The 16,668-nt window shown below is 39.7% G+C and overlaps 1 protein-coding gene across 1 annotated transcript in view; it reads right to left on the bottom strand.

Moving 5' to 3' along the window:
• Positions 1–1,881: 1,881 nt before the first annotated feature.
• The window catches only part of LOC142341396 (protocadherin Fat 4-like), a 180,395-nt gene continuing 165,608 nt past the window's right edge, over positions 1,882–16,668 (bottom strand). The window contains 5 exon segments of the mRNA XM_075392323.1: positions 1,882–2,079; positions 5,194–5,345; positions 6,244–6,426; positions 10,486–10,599; positions 16,278–16,450. Coding sequence (XP_075248438.1) covers positions 1,882–2,079; positions 5,194–5,345; positions 6,244–6,426; positions 10,486–10,599; positions 16,278–16,450 — 820 coding nt within the window.

Below are 16,668 nucleotides of genomic sequence, written 5' to 3'. Positions count from 1 at the left end.
CACCGCTGCGATTGCACAGAAAGAAAATTATTGTTATCATAACAAGCAGGTTTGGCAATATAGTTTGTTTTTCAAAACAAGTAAATTAGAATTATAACCAAAACGTAAAATATATTTGAAGCAGAAATATTAATTTTTGGTGACCGTTTGACGGTTAAAAATATTCTAAAACATGCCGACTAATGTCGGGCGACTTGTTCTTAAAAGACGATCCAGCGGTTGGCTTCCGTAGTAGCCAGCTGGGCCTTAGGGAAGCTAGCATTGAGGGGGGGGGGGGGGGGGGGTGTTAAAGCGATGCTGGGGGGCTAACGTTGTGCGAGAAGTGAACGAGAGGGTGTCCAATTCGCTAGGTTGGAGAACAGTGATTCCTTCTTGTTGTCTTGGCCGCAAAATTATTGTAAACTCATATGATGATAAATGAGTTTTAATTATAGAACATCACTTTATATTTAAGCTGTAAAACATTTTCAGTCTCCTCAAAACAGTTTTGGTGAATCGCATACTTAGAAACCAGTAAGGCGTTAGGCTCTAAGAGAGCTGCTCGGCCACTTAATGGCCTCCAAGCGCTACCTGTTTATCCCGTTTTGATGACGGAGAGTCAAATGGGTCAAAAGAAAAATCGGTCAAGCAAAAATTCGCATTAAAAAAGATCGACAGTACAAATAAAATCACTACAAACTTCGTTTGAGAGCAATTAGAAGTTAAACATCAATATAGGGCATTTGTTATTGTTAAATTTCTTTTATGCTAAATTTATGTATATTTTTTCTGGCTCAGTTATTTCTCCTTTTAGTTTTTACAACAAACTGAAAACTTTTATCAGGAAGAACTTTTTGTCAAAGTTTGGAACATCAAAAAAGAAAAAAAGTCAAGATATAAAGACGTTTATTAATGCCTTCTCTCAAACCATCCCTAGAAATTAATTCGGAAATATCTAAACAATTCATTCAGCCGTAATAACGTCCAATAAAAATAATATATGGTTGACAAAATAGGGTGCTATTAGGCAGAAGGTGTTCCGGTCCGGTGAAATTGAAGAAAAAACTTGGTCAAATTTTGAGCGTAAATATTATAACTTTGTGAAAAACTAACTTCTTTTAAACTCAAGTAATAGAATATTTAATTTAATTAATTAACTATAAGTTAGCTGCTTTGATCTAGTTCCTGGATAAAATATTATATAAAATAAAGGTATTATATAAAATTAAAAAAAGGTTGAAATTTTGCTAGCAAAAAACATTAAAGAAAGGAGTCAGATTAAAATGCATCTGATTAAAAAGAACGAGAAGACTTTTCTTTATATTTCTAATGCATTTCAACACGATACCAATTCTTCTTCAAGCAAACTTTTGGCATTTGGTGAAAAAACTACAATTTAAACTAAAGCCTTGATAAAACAAAGACAATGAATTGGTCTGACAGCATTGACAAAAAATCTGACTTACGGACCCAGAAGCTTCCAGTTATGTTTATTGTTTCTGTTTTTGGCTTAATCACATCAAAAGGTTTCAGATTTAAGTTTAAAACGCTCACGTGCACATTTTAAAATGCCGAAAGTCTGCAGTGCCAGAAGTTATAATGCCAGAAGTTGCTACTTAGCCAGAAATTGAATTTCCTTGACGTTCGTCATCTTAAAACGTGCGCGTTTCGTGTTTTAAGCATGGTTAAGTGACTCTGCAGAAGTCACTTCGAAATTGTGACTTAATATCTCGAACCACTTCGCGGTTCTCGATAAACGCCAGAAGTTCTCAGTGACTTCAAGCAGAGTCACCTAACCATTACTTAAAATGTGCTGTTTATCATCTCACAATTACAATACGAAAATACGTAATTGGAGAGGATAAACAGCTTTAAACTCATATCTGAAACAGGTGTGACATACTAACTGAAATCGGTGATATAAGTGAAAGCGAATAGATTGTCATCTGTGTTGTATGTGTACTGGAAGAAAGGGTTGTTAGTGGCGCTGTAGACGGTGACTGTGACTGTGGCTGTGTCTGTGAACACTCCATCGCTCACCTCCACCAGAAGGTCGAATGGATTGGGGGATATGGAGTCAAGCGAGATACCATCTCTCACCTGCAATGTGAAGTAGCTCTTTGAAGTGTTTCGAAGTCCAGATTATAGGGGGGGGGGGTCCGAAGCAGGTGTAACTACTGGGGTCGACAAATGTTATCAATGGAATGCGCTTGATGATTTTGGTCCTCAATGGTCCTTAATCATTGTACCTAGGTCGAGGTTTCATAGCAATTTCTGCACATTTTTTGTCTTACGAATTTCTGCGCATTTCTTACAGAATTTCAGCACTTTCAGCTAAAATTTTTGACAAAATCATTGCAATGCGCTTGCATTGCAATGATTTTGTCAAAAATTTTAGCTCAGAAACCTTACATAATATATTGCAATGAAGCATTAGAAAGTGCTGAAATTCTGTAAGAAATGCGCAGAAATGCGTAAGACCAAAAATTTGCAGAAATTGCTATGAAACCTCGACCTAGGTACAATGATTAAGGACCATTATTAGATTGAAAAATTTCCTGTTACTTGCAAGACTTGTGTGCTAACCATTACATCTGGTCATAAAGTGTAACTTGGCTATCTCTTATAACCATTTTCATGTTCGTTTTGTTCCTTTATGAACAAGAATTCGGTTACTAAATTTTCTTGTTCTTCTTCCCCCTCTCCTCCCTCTCTCTCTCTCAACCTTTCTCTTAACATAACAAAAAATGTTTTTACATGAGCTAAACTTCAGATAGATTGTGAAAAAAGTTCTTATTGTTCAAGCAAAGAGATATCCCTTTTAAAGAGTTTTAAAATAATTAAGACAAATTGGTACGATCATGCAGCACATGTTGCTCACAACTTGAGGGGTGCTGCCCTAACTTAAGGAGGATTGTTTTGAAACAACTGGTTAGCAGTTGGCTTCAGTTGGCTCTACTTTAAGCTTAAGTAATGGTTACGTGACTGTGCTTGAAGTCATTGAGAAATTCTGGCGTTTATCGAGAATCGCGAAGCAGTTCGAGATATTAAGTCAGAATTTTGAAGTGACTTCTGCAGAGTCATGTAATCATGCTTAAAACACTCACGTGCACATTTTAAGATAACGAAAGTCTACAGTGTGAGAAGTTAAAGTGCCAGAAGTTGTCTTCCGTTGGCTTTCGTCATTTCAAAACGTGCGCATTTCGTGTTTTAAGCATGGTTATCTGACTCTGCAGAACTCACTTCGAAGTTTTGACTTAATACTTTGAACCGCTTCGCGGTTCTCGATAAACGCCAGAAGTTCTCAGTGACTTCAAGCAGAGTCACTTGACCACTACGTAAAACACAAAACGCGCACGTTTTAAAATGACGATAGTCAACGGAGGTCAACTTCTGGCTAAGTAGCAACTTCTGGCATTTTAACTTCTGGCACTAAAGATTTCATTTTTAAATGTGCACGTGAGTGTTTTAAGAGATGTGAAGGAAAAAGCAGTGAAAAAAAATGCATTAGGAGTTTTTAAGTAAGGTGTGGAATGAAGGGTGCAGAAGGAGTGCAGGTCTGGGAGAATTACGCAGAGGGGTTTAAAAATGATCGGGGTAGATGAAATGAAACCGATTATGGAGTGAAGGGCTGCCTGCACTCTATAAAGCGAAAAAACAGCTCCTCGCACTGAAAATTTATGTGTTTTTTAGCAGTTTGGGTGAATTGTACACTTAGAGAGAGAGAGAGAGAGAGAGAGAGAGAGAGAGAGAGAGAGAGAGAGAGAGAGTAGTAAAACTCCAGGAAATACTTAGCGACCTCATTCCCACCAAGATTTGTCTGTATATCCATTTTGAGAACAAAAAAAGTAAAAAGCCAAGAATCGTTGAAGCAAAAATATCACAAGTAGACCACAGGATTAAGAACTTGCAAAATTTACTTCTTTCCAAATATAGGAGTTATAGTGAAAAAACTAACGCGTTTTGCGCACGACATGTGCATGATGGCTATAATTAGATCGATGCTTAGGAAAAAATTCTCACAAACAATAACAATAACAAAAACAACCATAGATTACCAAAACCTCACGCAAAAATGATTCAACTATATCTACTCGGAGGTTGGTGTCAGAGCAAATCAGCGCTGATTCAATCTAGAGACATTCTGTTTATATGACGGCCAGTACTCTGCTCATGTCCCAATTTAGAATGGCCAGTCTTGATTGAGTAAAATTTACTGCATGAAAAATAATATGCTCAGTATAACTCCCACCAACAAGGATTGGTTTACATGCGATTCGAATTTCCGCGTGGGTACTTGTAACATTTAATTTGCGTAGCAAGACATAACCACTAAGCTAACTGGTCTTTGTGGTAACTGCCTAAACCCTAGGATATGTATAAATAGTGTGTAAACTACTATAGTAATAACCAGTTATCAGCTACAAAAGTATCACATTATTCTGCTCAGGTTTAATTTTGGGGTATGAGTAAATTTCATTCTATGCAGGAGAAGTTTATGACCTCAATATAATCATAACGAAGAAAAACTGACACATAACGAAACTTAAAATATTCTGGAGATACAATGTTTCAAAACTGAAATAAGTTTTTACTCTTTAAATGAGCTGGTTCAGCGCTGAAGAGCTCTGAGACTCAAGCCCGAGTAAGTTTTCGGCAAAATTTAACAACTTTTGCTCACGCTTTTTAGTGCAAAGCTTTTCAAGTTACCTGCCTATATTTATATGCGAAAGTTATATAGCAACTTAACTTAAATTGGGACTCTAACGACGCGAGATAGTACATACGATTTTGCCCTAAAATATAATCCAGAAAGCTGTATGAATTCTAGTTTTTTTCAAAAAAAAAATGGCTGTTATAAAGACGCAGCTCAGATTTTTGTTTTGCCAATTTTGGTCAAGTTTTGTAGAAAAAAATGGGCAACTCTCTTCCAATTGCTCTCTTCAATAAATCATAGAAAGAACGCAAAAATTCAACAGAATTCAAACTTTCAATCATCTTGCAATATAAACTATTGTCTTGCATAATAACATTTTTTACAAAAATTTCGGAGACAAACGTCCAGTTTCGACCAGGGTAAACAAAGATTAACCAGATCTAAAAACTATTACTATGAATGTCGGAATATTCAGCCCATGTTAGTTCTACAAAATAAACCTTCGACTCTCAGTTGTCTTATTTATACTTTCTATAAAGCTTTTGCAAATAGAATACCTCAATGAATCTGGAACCGCTCTGGATAATGAAGAGGTCCTGTGCCTGGAGGGGTGAAGATATGGAGGATCCAGAAGATGTAGGCAGAATGGAATAGGTGAGCGTGGATCTGATGTCCGCATCAGAAGCTGACAATGTCAACACTACATCTCCTGAAAAAGAACCACCCGGACTGAGGTCACATTATTTCAGCGCTGAATCATACTAACTTTTATTGTGTTTCATTCTGTCAGGTATCATGATCATGTCAAAAACTACAATGCTCAGTTGAGTTTAAAATCAGGACAACCTATTAACTCTGAATTTACTCTGAACTACATGCCAAAATCATACTGCGGCATAGCTTCTCAGAAGACAAATATCAGCCTGAAAAAAAGTCCCAGAAAAAAGTCCAATTTTGAAATAATCATACCCTAGTCCAGACCTCGACTTATGAAAAGACCATGCTCGATCGAAAATTTATATGAAAAGGTTATGCTCTATGCTCAAATAGTTCAAGAAAAGACTTTAGCTATACTTTAGCGGTCATCTCGACTTTAGATTTAACTAACTTTGTGTTTTTTCATTCATAACCAGAGTTATCACAAAGTTCAAAGTCTTGCAAGTAACCTTGCAAGCGATCTCGCTTAGATTTTTTGTTGAAGAATCTTGCAAGATTCTCTACCACTCATGACTGAGGAATCCTTGATTGTCATAAAAATCCTATATTACAAGGGAATAACAGCATCAACTAATTATGAGTAGCAGGATTTATTGTCTTTGAACATTGATTACTATAATTTCAAGCAAATCAAACTATGCTCCAAAATATTCAGTATTCTTGTTGTCTAGTTTCTTTATGTAGTTATCTAGTTATCTAGTTATCTAGTTATGTAATAGACTTTAAGTGGTTGCCAAAATCCAGCTGGCCGGGCTTCTCAAACCGCGGTACAGATCAGAGTCGAAGTAAGGTTTAATTTTCTAAACCGAATTACATGGTCGACCCTTTGTCTTATATATTTTTTCTAATTTGGGATTAAAATAAAAACCTTTTAAACTCTTTTTACTGACCTCTAGTTTTGCTGTCCACGAGTGAGAATGAGTACTCTCTCTGGGTGAAGACAGGTGCATTGTCATTGGCAGTGAAGAGGACCTCAATTGAGATGTTGAATGTCTCGTTGAACACACCATCTGTCACTCTCCCATAGAGAGTGTAGTAAGTTTGATTGTTGGCCAAAAGTGTCCCACTTCCGCCTACGTGTGAACAAAGCCAAAAGATCAGGAAGAGGTACCGAACCAATGTTTAGGTCCCCAGCCAACATCATATATGATATATAGAAAAATCCACAAGATAATGCATATCATCAGACTACACGACGATCATGATTAGCTAACCAGATATACCGATGATATTTTGCTACTGCAACTAATGGTTTACTAATGATATCGGCGATATCCTCCAAACCGTCTGAAACCCGAAAATACGGAAAATAGTTCTAAAAGAGTTTTCAAAAATACGCTACATCCTACGCATAGAAAAATTTAAAATTTTCTGAGATCGGTTAAGTCAAACGATTTAATCAACACCTGTTGCGATAATAGCAGTTGAATAAACTGAAAGAGAAAAAAATTTTAATGCCCGATCGACACTGGAAAAACACTTCAGCATTAGAGTACGAGTTTATCACACTCTTTTATCGCCACTCTTACTAAGTAAACAGTGGCGATAAAAGAGAGATGATAAACTCGTAGTCTAATATGATGGTAGCAGTTTGATAAACTTGTAGTCTGATAAAATTCGGTCAGTGTGTGTTTTGTGTGTGTGTGTGCGGTGTGTGTGTGTGTGTGTGTTTGTGTGTGTGTGTGTGTGTGTGTGTTTGTGTGTGTGTGTGTGTGTGTGTGTGTGTGTGTGTAGGTGTCTAAGTGTGTGTATGTGCGTGTTTGTTTGACTATGTGTGTGTGTGTTTGAGTGTGTATGTGTGTGGTGTGGTGTGTGTGTGCGTGCATGCGTGTTTGCGTGTGTGTGTGTGTGTGTTTGGGGGGTGCGTGTGTAGTGAGTGTGTGGTGTGGTGTGTGTGTGTGTGCGTGCGTGTGTTTTTGTGTGAATGTGCGTGTGTGTGTGTGTGGGTGTGTGTGTTTGTGTGTGTGTAAGTCTGTTTGTGTGTCTGTGTGCGTGTGCTTGCGTGGGTGTGTGCGCGTGTTTGTGTGTGTGTGTATTTGTGTGTGTGTGTGCGTGCGAGCGTGCGTGTGTGTGTGTGTGTGTGTGTGTGTGTGTGTGTGTGTGTGTGTAGGTGACTAAATGTGTGTATGTGCGTGTGTGTTTGTCTATGTGTGTGTTTGTGTGTGTTTGTGTGTGTGGTGTGTGTAGTAAGTTTGTGGTGTGTATGTGTGTGGTGAGTTTGAGTGTGTGTGTGTGTTGTGTGTGTGTGTGTGTGTGTGTGTAATTGTGTGTGTATTTGTGTGTGTGTTTGTGTGTGTGGGTGTGTGTGTGTGTGTAGGTCTCTAAGTGTGTGTATGTGCGTGTGTGTTTGTCTATGTGTGTTTGTGTCTGTTTGTGTGTGTGGTGTGTGTAGTAAGTTTGTGGTGTGTTTGTGTGTGGTGTGTTTGAGTGTGTGTGTGTGTAAGTGTGTGTGTGTGTGTGTACGTGTGTGTGTGTGTTTGTGTGTGTGTGTGTGTGTGTGGGTCTCTAAGTGTGTGTATGTGCGTGTGTGTTTGTTTAGGTGTGTTTGTGTCTGTTTGTGTGTGTGGTGTGTGTAGTAAGTTTGTGGTGTGTATGTGTGTATAAAATTCGGTCAGTGTGTGTTTTGTGTGTGTGTGCGGTGTGTGTGTGTGTGTAAGTGTATGTGTTTGGTGTGTTTGAGTGTGTGTGTATGTGTGTATGTGTGTGTGTGTAGGTGACTAAAGGTGTGTATGTGCGTGTTTTTTTGTCTATCTGTATGTTTGTGTGTGTATGTGTGTGTGGGCGTGTGTGTATGTATTAGCGTAATTGTCTAAGTGTGTGTATGGGCGTGTGTGTGTGTTTGTGTGTATGTGTGGTGCATGTATTGAGTGTGTGGTGTGTTGTGTGTGCGTGCATGTGTGTTTGTGTGTGTGTTTGGGGGTGCGTGTGTAGTGAGTGTGTGGTGTGGTGTGTGCGTGTGAGCGTGTGTGTGTGAGTGTGTGTGTGTGTTTGTGTCTGTGTAAGTCTGTGTGTGTGTCTGTGTGCGTGTGCGTGCGTGTGTGTGTGCGCGTGTTCGTGTGTGTATTAGTGTGTGTGTGTGCGTTCGAGCGTGCGTGTGTGTATGCGTGTGTGTGTGTGTGTGTGTGTGTGTGTGTGTGTGTGTGTGTGTGTGTGTGTGTGTGTGTGTGTGTAGGTCTCTAAGTGTGTGTGTGTGCCTGTGTGTTTGTCTATGTGTGTTTGTGTCTGTTTGTTTGTGTGTGTGTAGTAAAGTTGTGGTGTGTATATGTGTGGTGTGTTTGAGTGTGTGTGTGTAATTGTGTGTGTATGTGTGTGTGTGTGTAGGTGACTAAGGGTGTGTATGTGCGTGTTTTCTTGTCTATGTGTATGTTTGTGTGTGTAGGTGTGTGTATGGGCGTGTATGTATGTATTAGCGTAGGTGTCTAAGTGTGTGTATGGGCGTGTGTTTGTCTATGTGTGTGTTTGTGTGTATGTGTAGTGCGTGTATTGAGCGTGTGTGTGTGCGTGCATGTGTGTTTGTGTGTGTGTTTGTGGGGTGTGTGTGTGTAGGTGTCTAAGTGTGTGTATGTGCGTGTCTGTTTCTCTATGTGTGTGTGTTTGTGTGTATGTGTGTGGTGCGAGCGTGCGTGTGTGTGTGTGCGTGTGTGTGTGTGTGTGTGTGTGTGTGTGTGTGTGTGTGTGTGTAGGTGTCTAAGTGTGTGTATGTGCGTGTCTGTTTCTCTATGTGTGTGTGTTTGTGTGTATGTGTGTGGTGCGAGCGTGCGTGTGTGTGTGCGTGTGTGTGTGTGTGTGTGTGTGTGTGTGTGTGTGTGTAGGTGTCTAAGTGTGTATGTGCGTGTCTGTTTCTCTGTGAGTGTGTGTTTGTGTGTGTATGTGTGTGGGGCGGTGTGTGTGTGCTTGCATGTGTGTTTGTGTGTGTGTGTGTGTGTTTGTGGGGTGCGTGTGTAGTGAGTGTGTGTGGTGTGGTAAGTGTGTGTGAGTGGGTTTGTGTGTGTAAGTCTGTGTGTGTGTGTCTGTGTGCGTGTGTGTGTGTGTGTGTGTGTGTTTGTGTTTGTGCGTGCGAGCGTGCGTGTGTGTGTGTGCGTGTGTGTGTGTGTGTGTGTGTGTGTGTGTGTGTGTGTGTGTGTGTGTAGGTGTCTAAGTGTGTGTATGTGCGTGTGTGTTTATCTTTGTGTGTGTTTGTGTGTGTTTGTGTGTGTGGTGTGTGTAGTAAGTTTGTGGTGTGTATGTGTGTGGTGTGTTTGAGTGTGTGTGTGTGTGTGTGTAGGTGACTAAATTTGTGTATGTGCGTGTGTGTTTGTCTAAGTGTGTGTTTGTGTGTGTTTGTGTGTGTGGTGTGTGTAGTAAGTTTGTGGTGTGTATGTTTGTGGTGTGTTTCAGTGTGTGTGTGTGTGTGTAAGTGTGTGTGTGTGTATGTGTGTGTGTGTGTGTGTGTGTGCGCGCGCGTGTGTGTGTGTGTGTGGGCGTGTGTGTATGTAGGTGCGTAAATGTCTAAGTGTGTGTATGGGCGTGTGTGTGTCTATGTGTGTGCTTATGTGTATGTTTGTTGCGTGTATTGAGTGTGTGGTGTGGTGTGTGTGCGTGCATGTGTGTTTGTGTGTGTGTGTTTGTGGGGTGCGTGCGTATGTGCGTGTGTGTGTGTGTGTGTGTGTGTGTGTTTGTGTGTGTGTGTGTGTGTGTGTGTGTGTGTGTGTGTGTGTGTGTGTGTGTGGGTGTGTGTGTGTGTAAGCATGTGCGTAAGTGTCTGAGTGTGTGTATGGGCGTATGTGTGTCTATGTTTGTGTTTGTGTGTATGTGTGGTGTGTGTATTGAGTGTGTGGTGTGTTTGTGCGCGCGCGTGTGTGTGTGTGTGTGTGGGGGGGGGGGTTGAGCAAAACAAATGAAAGAAATAGAAAATTAGAAATTTTGAATTATTAAATAGAGTTTGAACAGCACCGCAGAAATATGCCTTCAGATTTATGCCTGCAGAGGTTTCAACGACCTTGAGCATATCGCACATGTAACCCAAATTCACAGTTTTGTAAACCCCATGTCTTAGAATACCGCCGCAAATTTCAGTTACGAGTTTGGCCATTTTTCATTGTGACGGTTTAGAGATACCTTTGCGTCGTTATGTGGTTGGAGAAAGAGCTTACTGGTGAATAGGCCACCAGTTTGGCTGTTGACATAGAAGAAGGAGGCATCGTTTCCAATTCCACCTGTGATAGTCCACTCTAGGTCACCGTGGGCAGCTGCATTGTAGTCGTAGTCTGAACAAAAACAACTGATGCTAGATGAAACATAAGCGCTTTAATACAACATAACCGACTCACGGCGGGCTACTTGCTTTCAAACGACTGGCGAGCGGTTACCTTCGGCAGTCGCTGTCTGAGGATTCGGGAGGCTAGCTTTAGCTTTACTGAGGGCGGAGGTGGAGCGTGTTGGGGGGTGAAGGGGGAGGGCTGATGTGGGAGGTGGAGGGGGGGGGGGTGGGGGTGAAGTGAGGGAAGGGTTGAAACTCTAAAACACCCATCGCACTATGAATTTATGTCTCGTACAGAGTATTATTGAATCGCATACTAAGGATATGTTAGGACAAAATGTTAGTCGCCCGAGGGACTTAGTAACCTGACACGACGTGCTTGCCCCCGAGTGCTGTGCACAAGGACCGAGGGGGGCTAAGATTCTGTTCTAACATATTTGAGAACAAAAGGGCGCAAAAGTGAGAACTAAAGGGAATTTAGAGAATCAAAGGGAATTTCATTTGAAATTAAGAACAATTTAGCAGATTAGTGAACGAAAAGCTGTCGTCCTGATAACATAGAGGAGTTGAGATAAACCAAACGTCTCCATCGCCCATAGCAAAGCAGCCGAGTTTCAAAAGATAGATTTATAACTAAGTCTATTTTTTCGCCCTAATTTACTGTCCTATAGTAGGACACTAAGTATAAGGCAAAAAATAGACTTTTACTTCTTGAACTATCATTTCAGTCTTTCAAACTAAGCTGACTGTCGCGAGGTTTTAGTGACCAATAAAACCAAACCCCGGCTTCTCTAAGTCCAGTGAATCGTAATTCTCTAAGAGAACTTAATGCCCTCCATTCTTTGCCTGTTTAACCCGTTTTTGAGGATCAGAGGAAATGGTAAAAAAAACTGGTATTACTAAAAATTGCATAAAAATGCCACAAAGACAAATAATTGCTACAAATTTCTCTTGAGAGCAAATAATAACCTCAATAGACGGCGACGTTCTATTTCCGTGGTTTTTTTAAACCTGCGCTACGGCTGGGATAATGGTAACGTCAACTGAATGGCGGTAAGTCACGAATCAATTCTGCTTCCACTTACATGAAAATGAAATTCGCACACTGATTGTAAACTTTTATCCTTCTTTTCTTGTGCAAATTCGATAATCGATAATCGATTTAGTCAACATGTTATGAGCCTCTACATCATGCAAAATGTAGATTGACTCCTCCAGTCTATCATTCCAATTAGATAAAATGCTTGTTTAATACTCTTCTGCTGTTACAAACTGCTCATCACTTTTTCGTCATTAATTGCGCTCAATTTTACAAAATATTGTCGAATTCTTGTGCATTCTCGTAACTTATCGTTGAACTCTCGTGAATTTTTCACAACGAAAATTCGTACCTAAATGTTTAGTCGAAAAAGTTTTATCAAAACCAAACAAAACGGGAAAGTTGAAACAGCTGAGATTCTAAGTTAAGCATCATAAAGGATTTTTCTGAAAAAAAGAAAATCTTCATTCATTACGTACCAAGGTATTCCATTTTTTAACGTAATTCTTACTTAGCATCAACAAAAAACGGGGCTGTGGCCAGTCAGCGCACACTCCAGAACGTCACGGCCAGAATTTTTGCAGAAAGTACATTGGCTTCCAAATTATTTCTATTTGAATTCAGAGGGAGAGCAGTCAACCCGCTCTGTGTACCCCTCGATCATCATCAATTTTGGCGGGGCGAGAGCAAAGTCGCACTTACTATTTCAAGCCGTTCACATCCTTACTGCCTGAAGGTAATCATTCACCAAGAGGCACCTTCTCTCTTTGTGAAATCAGTATCAAGGCCCTGCCGCCTTCAGGGTTAGTGTAAGAGCCAATCCTCTTAAGAGGTAGCTGGTCTAGGATGGAGTCCTCTGGCTTTCCCAAGGCCATCATCCATTTTTTAAGAGTGCCGGGGGCGACAAATCTCCGACACCCTTCCTAGCACAGATCATTAGGTACCATAGTAAATCTCCGTACCCATTTCATCCTCACGCGCAGCATGCATTGCTCCATGGCTCTCACCGCATCCTGCTACGGTCAAACACTTGGCTTACAGGGAACTGCCGAACTTCCCCCACCGATGAATGGTTAGGGTCAATCGAGCCACCTTTAAGGTTCAACTCTTCCCTATGCACATTGACCTCTTTTGCCGTAAAAGTTGCCCGGTTCGGACCACGTGGAGGCGAGGGTTGTTTAGACCAATGCCGAAGCAAGGGTGCAAGAGAAGCAGGACTAATCTGACTCTGATTGGTCTGAGCACCCATATTTTGCCCCTTTTGCAGTTCGTTTAGAACTCCCCGCTACTTGGGATACAGGTATAGAGAGCCTTTTGATCTCTTCACCAGCAAAAAAATTGCCTGAGGGGGTCTCCCATCTCAGAGCACCTGCCGTTTAACCGCGCTAATTTGAATTTCTTCACTTTGACATTCAGAGCACTGGGCAGAAATCACATTGCGTCAACACCGTTTCACCAGCCATCGCAATGCTTTGCTTTAATTAAACAGTCGGATTCCCCTTGTCCGAACCAATCTGATCTGGACCAATTGGGCAAATTAAGCAGGGGGAGCTCTTAGAAGACCAAAATTCCACCTAAGATAAATTTTTATTGTGTAAGATCTGATTAGATTTTTCTCAACAAAAATTTCCATAAAAGAACTTACAAGATCTTACTAAAAAAAGCTTCCAAAATCACTGGAGTATTCTTACCCCGGTTCAAGATAGCAATAACGAGCGTCAAACAACCAATTTTTTAAAGGCGTATAATGGAAGATGCAGAATTTACAGTGGGAAGTAATTTGAAGTCCAACTATTTCTCAGAAAATTGTTTGTTCTGCAAATTTACATCTACCCTTCAAAAAAAATTGGAAATGCATTGCTCCTTTAAAAAGGTACGTTGTCAAAAAATATGGTAACGGACTTTGAATTGTGTTTTTTTTTTAAAAAAATAAAAATTTTGATATCAGAGTGCTAAGGTATAAAAACATGTTCCTAAAATATACAAAACGTGCCAGCTGAACTATATTGTTGAAGGATCAAAGAGATGGAAGGAGCGGTCTGTGAATTTTTGAGTTTCTTGTTTAAACTATTGTTTTGATACCTCCGCATCCTTAAGCTAAAAATTGCGACATTAATTCACACTACATTCAAAAAAGATCATTCTTTATAATCTGCTCATGTTGTTCTTCAATTGCTTCTATGAGGTAGACGTTGATTTAAACTCTCTATAGGAATAAATATTTAACAGCATTGATTGTTTTTTGGTCATATTTACTTCACACTATTTGTGAGTTTTACCTCTAAAACAATGTGGTGTAGATTAAATTAATCTAACCCCTCTCCGGGTCAAAAAAAATTTCTGTCAAAAAAAGCCAGCACAGCTAAAATAAATATATGTAAAGCTCTAATTTTTCTGGAAAGAAGTAATTTAAAAAACGGACGCAGATTTTGAAGGTGGAAGCTTCGTAAACTCAATTTTGTGTCTGATTCTATCTCTTTTATAATGGCTGAATTTTCAGTTCAATGGGGAGAGCTATGTTCCTTGGGGCAGCTATCTCTTTTAGTTGATTATTATCCGTCCAATAAAAATCCAAGCCAGCCATTTTGACAGACAATTATTATATTTCAAAAATTATGGAGGCCCGTACCGAAACCCCGAGCCAATCAGGCCTGATTCAGAAATTTTTCAGAGGAGAGATGCCAAGACTTGGATAGTGGAGTCAAGATTTGGGACTTCTCTTGGCAGAGAGAGGCCAAGACTCTGGTTTTTCTGGGCAGCGCAGAACCCAAGTCTTGTGTTTCTCTGAGCAGAGTTAAGGTTGACTTCATGAAGATCCGTTGTATTCAGTTGATGAGGGCAACTCTCTTACAAATATAACAACCGATTTCACGTTTTCTGTCAAAAAAATCAAAATCATTTGCAAGGGCAATTCGTGAACCTCACCCCAAGACTTAGAGTCTCTCTGGGAACTCAGAGGAAATCCAAGTCTTGATTGTACTCTTCACAGAGTGACCCAAGGATTGGACCTTCTCTTGGCAGACAGACCCAAGAGTTGAGACTCCTCTGGGCAGATACCCATAAGTCTTGATTTTTCTCTGGCAATAGAAACCTCAGAGATCGACTCTGGAGTGTTCTCTTAGCAGCCTTGTATTTGACATGATCAGACTCTGAATCAAGCCTGGGATCTTGCCTGATTTTTTTCTTAAAATCAGGCCTGATGGGCTCTGAAAGTTCGGCACGGGGAAACTGGTCAAAATTAGCGCAATCGTTTGTTTGCTAAAATTTTTTTGATAGTTTGAAAGTAGCTTAATTTTTGAAACTAAATTTCGAGAAAAACCAAGGATGTCTCCACTTCTGCCCCCAAACAAGCATCTAAATGTTAATTGAATTTTTGTGCTGTATACAAACCGAAATGCATAAAATCTTTAATTAAAGGTACCAGTTGTTTTAAAACATGATTCTCAATCGAGACGAAAGTTATTTCTCGTTGCCCACAGAATTTTTGCAAATAAAAATAATTGAATGAAATTCTCCACAAAATTGTTTGACATTTGAAATCTGAGTGTCACTCAGCTCAGCAAGTATGATTATGGATATATTTTCTTTTGATTAAAAATACGAGACTTTAGAAATAAATTTTCAACTATAATATAAAACAAATTCCTGCTTCTTTGGCCCTTCATTGCTCGAAAATTGTTAACGATAGCCAGTCATTCTATCCTACCTTTTTATTTTAGTCATTATGTAGAAGATGACTTCCATTTGTCATATCCAAAAAAAAGCAATTCTAATTGAACTATAGTATGGTAGTATAAATAGAACATAAAGTATATAGAAAGCGAAGCGTAGAAAAATCAGAATTGTGATTATTTAAAACACAAAACCACTATTTTCCCTCTTTTTATTCGAGAAACGTTTAAGCAGAACATATTGGTCTTTTTTCTTATACACCAGGGATGAAAAAAATTCAGTTGAATAAACCGAACAAAAACTTTCCATTTTAACTTACTGAGCCTGTTTTCCTCTATTTGCGCCCTTTAGAAACTAAATTTATGATGAAGCTGAAGAACAATGTATATAGATGTATTTTGTTTCCATATTTTTAAATTCAATTATCAATACTTAACAGCCCACAATCAAAATTTAATGGCTGAAAAGTGAAAAATTTTCGAAAACTTCATACGTCAATAATTGCTCGAGAAATTGTAAACGATCGGTTCAGTTTTTAAAGAGCCCTTCAGTAATGGTTAAGTGACTCCGCTTGAAGTCACTGAGAACTTCTGGCGTTTATGGAGAACCGCGAAGAGGTTCGAGGTATTAAGTCAAAATTTCGAAGTGACTTCTGCACAGTCACATAACCATGCTTAAAACACGAAACGCGCACGTTTTGCAATGACGAAAGTCAACGAAATTCAACTACTGGCTAAGTAGGAACTTCTGGCATTTTAACTTCTGGCACTGCAGACTTTCGGCATTTTAAAATGTGCTCGTGAGTGTTTTAAATGGTATTACTTTTGCATCTCTCCGCAAAAGATACTGATCGGTCAAAATTGACTTAACTAACGAAGGCCAAGGTGGCATAAAGGTCCTAATTTCCAAATAAGTTTAAAGGTTGGAACAAAAATTGTCACATAGGACCCAGGGGATAATGAAGGATTCCAAACCTTTGATAGTGGATATATCATTGAGTGAATTGATGGGCGTGAGTGGAGCGTTTGCAGCGACAGTGGCATCTACTTGGTAGTTGTAAGTTGACAAGAGGGCATTTGGGGGCAGGTCATTGCAGTCTATCAAGGCTATGTTCACTACAACTGAGACCACGTGGGAAGACTCCGTTCTGTAAAATTGATCCCACTATCACGCTCAATCAAATACAACAGCGCTCTCAAATCTTTTCAGGTCATGAGGAAGTCCTAAATCTCTGTTGGGCGTGGATGCTAAGAAATTGCATGGCTGACTGTAATTTGGCATTTTTAACGCCCATATTTGGTTTTACGTTTGATTGCTAAGAAATGCAATCCACAAAGAAATTGTTTCAAACCATTTTTCAAAGGA

This window comes from Convolutriloba macropyga, chromosome 6, assembly GCF_964194025.1.
Source record: "Convolutriloba macropyga chromosome 6, txConMacr16.3, whole genome shotgun sequence".
Classification (NCBI taxonomy): Eukaryota; Metazoa; Xenacoelomorpha; order Acoela; family Convolutidae; genus Convolutriloba; species Convolutriloba macropyga.
Note: the sequence above shows the minus strand (reverse complement) of the source record. Positions and strands in the feature narration are given on the sequence as shown.